The following is a 6,435-nucleotide window of genomic DNA, read 5'->3' as shown; positions in this document are numbered from 1 at the left end:
TACTTAACTCTAATTTGTACTATTCTTTGGGAGTTTTGAATCCTTCACGTTTTTTTGGTTGAACTATCTGAAAGCCGATTAAGCTTAAATATTAAGACAATGTTTGTTTTGACATTCTTTTCAAATATAATATATATATATATTATTTTTATTTTCTGGTGTTTGGCAAAAATTTAAATTGAGCTGGAGATCGAACCTATTGAGTTGTGAACTTGTGAGTGTAAAATAACTTTTTAAAAATTGACGTGTAAGTTATTATTCTTAGATTATAATAAAATATAGTATATATTTTATTTAAATTTTTGACAACCAAACTTTAAAAAATAAAAATAAAAAATTTAAAAATATATTTTACATCTAAACAAACAGACTAAAAAATCATTAATCTAAACATTTTAGTCTCACGAATACTACAAAGTAACATGCATTGAAAAATTCCCAGGATAGATGATTTCTCTCGTTTGGCACTTGAAAAAAGATAAAACTGGATTTAAGTGTGTGTGGACAGAAAAACTGAAAAGCTTGATTTAAGTGTGTTTGGATGATAAAGATTAAGGAAAGAAAATAATGATATTAGCTTTAAAAAGAAAAGAAAAGAAAAAGGAACAAAAATGACTCTGCTCTTTATCCAAGCCAGAAGTGAAAAAGAAAGGAAATCATGTCGTGACACTTTTATCTTGCTCGGAAAGAGAGTGGTGGGACCAAGAAGGAAAACAAATTTTTTTTTTTTTTTTTTTTTTAAGAAAACCACCATAACTTAAAGCAAGCTTAAAAGTAGTATTAGCAAATCACATAAATCTCTCTTCTCCAATTTAATTTTTATTGAAATAATGCACTAGACATCTCTTCACCGATTTAATTTTTATTGAATTAATGCACTAAACATCAAATGATTTAGAACCATTTAATTAATCTTCCTGTAATTAACAGAACTTTTCCATTCACGTCCAGTCAAAAGATATAACGTGTGTGTCGTTATGCACATAATTATATGCATGCACACTTTTGGCTATTCGTGTCACTATCATATTGATTAGTGGATTGGGGCCAAGGCACAGTATTTTTCACATGGTGGTATATGATTTTTTTATTCTTTTTTTCTCCTTTTCACATGGTCTATGATGGCTTAGTACATATGATTATTAAAGTTGTTGCTTGTTATTTATTAAGGTTTTTAATGTGATAATTTGCATGCATATGTACGTACTATATATATTGGTCCCCTATTCTCATCAACTCCCCACTATAAAATCCATCTCCTTTCCCCCCATAATACACACCCATCTCTAGCTGTGTGTGTTAGTGTGAGAGAGAGAGAGAGAGTGAGAAGATGGAAGCTTTTAGAGTTCTCACAATTATTTTTGCTCTCATGTTACTTACTCAACAAGAAACAGATGGTGCAATAGATGCAGAGACACTAGAAATGATCAACCAGGCCAACATGAATGGCCCTTATGTGGGATTGGTGATTCCGAACCTATTTGAGATGAACCCTCTTCTTCAATCTCCAAACTACGTGCCTAGTAATCTCACCATAGATTTTGCAGGTGAACTTACAACACAAAACCCTAATAGCACAATAATATTGGGACATTTTTAGTTTAGTTCTCAAAAAACAGTTTTTCAAAATCTTTCAAAGCACTCTATTTTCATAGAATAGATTGTTATCCACCTCTTTGTTTTCTTTTCTTCTTTTTTTGGTGCCATGGACAACTCAGCTAAAAAGACCTTTGGGTTGCTCTTAATTAGGTCTCTGGTTTGAGTCTCACCGAAAGTGAGGTTTGTGTTAAATTAAATGATGCACATGATTTATGGAAAACTGTGTTCATCCGAAGTTCGTAAATCATTCGAGAGTCCAAAAAAGTGACTAACGGGTGAGCTGGTTTTTTAAAAAAAATGTATAAAATAATGTTCATAGAACTATCAACGAAAATATACTATAAATTTTTGTAGTGTTTTATGTTTTTATGTTCTACCAAACCAGCAATCCCTGGCTTGCTTTCTTAGTTTTTGCTTACACAACCAAACTTTTGTTCTTCGTATCTTTATATGTATTTCATACACCATGTTCTTCTCCTTGTGCTTTTCTTAAGGAAGGAGATTTCGATTCGGAACCATCGAAAAGAAAGAAGTCATACTGGTCATGACAGGGTTAAGCATGGTATTTCTTTTTATTTCTCCTTGAGTTTTCTTAATTTTTATGTGTGTGTGTCTATATATATATATATATATATATATATGAACCTCCCTATGTCCACTTATATATCTTTTTTGGCTATATATATATATATATATATATATATATATATATTATAGATAAATGCAGGTATAACCACACAGCTTTTGTTGAGTTTATTCGATATAGAAGGAGTTGTCCATTATGGAATAGCTGGAAATGCAAACCCTTCTCTCAATATTGGAGATGTCACCATTCCTCAGTATTGGTCCCATACTGCTCTTTGGAATTGGCAGGTACGTACCACAACAAATTACTACTGCTGATGCATAATATTGCATAAGGACAATTTTTATTTTTAAAAATTTTTTGGTTAGTCAAAAGAAAGGACATTTTTTTAGTTTTTTTTTTTTTTTTAAAGGTAAAGTAAATTTATAGATTGAGAAAGGAAAATTGCTAAATAGAAATCTTTGTATCTCTATGATGTGTGTTCATCATATCTCAATATCCACACAACATATGTTACACCTTATATGTTCCAACTCTTTTTCTTTTTTTGGGTTTAATAATACTCACACTACCATTTAATTTTTTCATTTCAACATCAAGCTTCCTAAAAGTCATGTATTTTTATTTATTTTTTATTTTTTATTTTTTGTTGAGTTAAGTAAGTATAAATACACACAATATTGTTCATGCCAAGACTCAAACCCCTCCCCTCTCCCTTCAACTCAAGGAAGGGAGGTTATACTTCCTAATCAATTAAAGTCTAAATTAATATTTTTACCAGTACTAATTACTTTTTTTCTTTATCATATACTAAATTAAAATGGTACTTACAGAGGTTTGGAGATGGGCCTGAAGACGAACTAGCCCTAGAAGTCAATGGAGACTATACAAGAGAAATTGGGTACATCAAATTTCACAATTATATCAGTGGTTTCGCTGGTTGCAGCTTCTTCTCTGACAATCTCTTGAACAATGTCTGGTACCAACCAGAGGAAGTCTTCCCCATTGATGGCACTCCTGAGGAAAGGCAACATGCCTTTTGGATTTCTGTGGATACCCATTATTTTGAAATTTCCAAAACCCTAGAGGTAAAGTTCCTTTAAATTAAATTCCCCAATTTTTTTTTTTCTTCTAAAGTTCAATCAAACAGGTACACACCCGCTAACAGAGTCCAAACTCCAGATCTGCACACAGAGAGGGTTCGAAAAGAGAGGAGTTTGCCTCTTTTTTTTTTTTTTTTTTTTTTTCTTTCTTCTAAAGTTCAATTAAACGCGTACACACTTGGTAACAGAGTCCGAACCCCAAATGTACACACAGAGAGGGTTCGAAAAGAGAGGGGTTTCCCTTTTTTTTTTTTTTTTTTCATTACTGGGGGTATGAGGTTTTGCTTCGACTAATTCACGGGACGCATGCAAGCATAGATCGGGTAAAGCTCAGATTGTAACCGCGAATGTGATCCCTAAGGAATTATTTGCACCTAAAATAAATCGATCTTAAGACCTGAAGGTTCATGAGGAACCAGGACCCAAGTCTTTTCTTCTAGGAAAACCCTTGGGGTTAAAATTACCCTAACTTGATACATTTGTAACCTAATAATTGACTTGGTCTAGTGCAAACTTTAATGTGTTAGGGCTTGGAACTAGAGGGCTGCATAAACTCAACCACATGCTTGTCTGAGACACCAAAGGTGACCACTGTCCAAAGTGGAACAAGCGCAAGCATATACCTTGACAATGCAGCTTATAGGGGCTTCATCTATGACAAGTTCAACGTGAGCCCGGTGGACATGGAAAGCGCGGCAGTGGCACTCATATGTCTGCAGCAAAGGGTGCCTTTCATCACTTTCAGGGCACTGTCTGATTTGGCCGGCGGTGGTTCAGATCAGTCGAATGAGGCTGCTACTTTCGCGTCTCTTGCCGCGAACAATTCTGTCAAAGTTGTGGTAGAATTCATCAAGAACTTGTCTGCAGAAAACTTAGATTTGAATGCTTCTGTGTAGCTTTCTTTTTCTGCTTTCTGCTTCTATTATGTTCATCAAGTAAATAAGTGCCACTTGGAATGCTAATAAAAAAGGAAGAGTGACAATATCCTAAAAATGGTATTCCAATGTTTCTCAGTGCTAATTAAGAAGAAGAGTAAGCAAAATCCAAACTATGTAACTCTGTGTTTCTGTTGCAAATATTTTCAATTTGCAGTAAAATTTATTATATGATAATGGGAAGCGAACTTTGGTACAACAATAAGGCTATTATATCGTGGAATGGAGGTCTTACGTGAAAAATATATATTGATATATATAAAGTCTCTCTCCTTATTATCTAAATCTCATAATAGCAGGAGTCTTATTCATTCTAGAGCCATTAATTTAAAATCTAAAAGTAATATGTTATAATGAAATTACATTGCGTGTTAAATTTATTTATCAAAGTAAAACAATTAAGACAATTAATAACTGTACCTGAAGGAGAGAGAGTCTCTTTCTAACTCCACTGGCAAACAGACCTTTCTGTAATCCATTTTGAACCTTACATCATGCTTAAAGATATTGCAGTCACATCACAACAATTACAAATCCAGCTTTGTAGTCGATTGCATTATTGCACCCAACAAACATATTGCGACTATTCAACTCACACCAGTAATTAATTACTATCTCATAGCGGGATCAAACAGATGGAAAAGTAATATTGTATAATGAAATTGAGTGGATGAAATTTGAAAAGCAAGTAAATGGATAAATTTAGAGGCATCCCCAAGAAAGGAATTGACCAAAAAAAAAAAAAAGGGTGGTCGTTGAAATTGAACTCCTAAAATGATTTTGTCCAACCCATTGGAAAATAAAACATGAGAAAATGATGATCGAAGAGAGATGTATTTGCGACCTTCATTGAACATCACCACCGGCATAGGGTCCGTCCAAGTGATAGAGTCTATTTCATAATTTGTGGCAATGGGAGTCGTGGTCTTATCAATACAACTTTAAATCTTTTGGAGAGTTGGCATTCGATCTTATTCTTGTTGATTCAGCGAGGAGTCGAAAAGAAATAGGGTCATAGTGAGGTCCATCAATTATGGTGGAACTCATCAATGCTTCCATCTTGTTGCCTTTTGTCTACTCCACCAGAAAACACAACGCACGCCGCGTTGCTAGCTAGGACCAACACTAGGTTTTATGGTGTTAGAGCGATGTCATCTTTTACTCCATGGCCTTGGAATAACCATAGAAATCAATGTTAATGTACCAAAGCTCTTATCACATCTGTTTAACGTTCACTCTGAGCACTAACCATGTAAAGAAAAACAATTGACTCGGTTTACTAGTGCTCAGGACTTCAAATTAATTAGATAAAATGCCTAAACTCAACTACATGTTTGACTGAGACACAGAAATACGATGTCATGCAGCCCGGTAAATGTGGAAACCACTGCAGTTGCTATTTAGGATCCCTCTCCGACTTGGGCGGTGGTGGTTCAGCACAATCACAGTTGTGGTGGAAATATTCATTGAACACTTGTTAACCAACTTAACTTTGTATACATTTCATTGAGCTTTCTTATAGTTTCCCTTGACTTCTCAGTGACTTGAATGTAACTAGTAAAGAAAAATGACAAAACTTCAGATGATTTCTTAAAATTTCCAAACCCATGGCTAAGGTAGAAAGTCTTTTTTTCAAACCGTTAGACTATACATGTATTATTATATCCTTACCTATCACATAGGGTTTCTTGTCATAGTTGAATAAGCACGAACAATACTACAACCACACCGACCTTTAGGCCCTGTTTGGTATCTATTTTACTTAATGTGTTTTTGTTGCAGGCTTGTTACAGTAATAATTTTTTAGCCCAAAACATGTTTGGTTTGGTCTACTTTGTTTCCAATAGTGTCAAAACATATTCAATTTTTAGGCCAAAAGTTGAAACACCATTTTGGTATTTTATCGTGTTTTGGGTACTGTTGGCCCAAATAATCACTGTAGCGAAAGAAGTAAAAACACTCACTTAAACCAGACTTGCAACATGTATATAAACCACGCTTAAAACATTTCAGTCATTTTATAGGGTTTTCTAGAGAGCTCGAGCGGAGGCGATTTTGTGGCGACTTTGATGTGTGTGCTTGTTTGACTGAAATCCACGACCGATCCTTGCTTTCAGTGGTGTTTTCACTCAATCTGACCACCAATCTTTACCATTTTGTTGTCTTCGTCAAAGAACAAGGCAGGTTTGAGTAATTTTTGCTTGTTTATTGC

At 34.3% G+C, this 6,435-nt stretch overlaps 1 protein-coding gene across 1 annotated transcript; it reads left to right on the top strand.

The window, feature by feature from the left end:
- The first annotated feature begins 1,255 nt into the window (after window positions 1-1,255).
- LOC132304373 (uncharacterized) lies at window positions 1,256-4,281 on the top strand. Its single transcript, XM_059802025.1, has 5 exons — window positions 1,256-1,547; window positions 2,094-2,161; window positions 2,317-2,472; window positions 3,019-3,273; window positions 3,816-4,281. The coding sequence occupies exons 1-5, from the start codon at window positions 1,331-1,333 to the stop codon at window positions 4,182-4,184; spliced, it is 1,065 nt and encodes a 354-aa protein (XP_059658008.1). The 5' UTR covers window positions 1,256-1,330; the 3' UTR covers window positions 4,185-4,281.
- The last annotated feature ends 2,154 nt before the right edge of the window (window positions 4,282-6,435 follow it).

Source organism: Cornus florida, unplaced genomic scaffold (assembly GCF_030987335.1).
Source record: "Cornus florida cultivar Cherokee Brave unplaced genomic scaffold, ASM3098733v1 CherokeeBrave_3.0.0_Hap2_Chr04, whole genome shotgun sequence".
Lineage (NCBI taxonomy): Eukaryota > Viridiplantae > Streptophyta > Magnoliopsida > Cornales > Cornaceae > Cornus > Cornus florida.
Note: the sequence above shows the minus strand (reverse complement) of the source record. Positions and strands in the feature narration are given on the sequence as shown.

Excerpts from the sequence above, each read along its gene's own strand:
- LOC132304373 (XM_059802025.1), top strand. The coding sequence starts at position 1,331 with ATGGAAGCTTTTAGAGTTCTCACAATTATTTTTGCTCTCATGTTACTT. Across the intron at positions 1,548-2,093 it reads TCTCACCATAGATTTTGCAG|GAAGGAGATTTCGATTCGGA; the intron begins GTGAACTTACAA and ends GCTTTTCTTAAG. Across the intron at positions 3,274-3,815 it reads AAATTTCCAAAACCCTAGAG|GGCTTGGAACTAGAGGGCTG; the intron begins GTAAAGTTCCTT and ends TTAATGTGTTAG.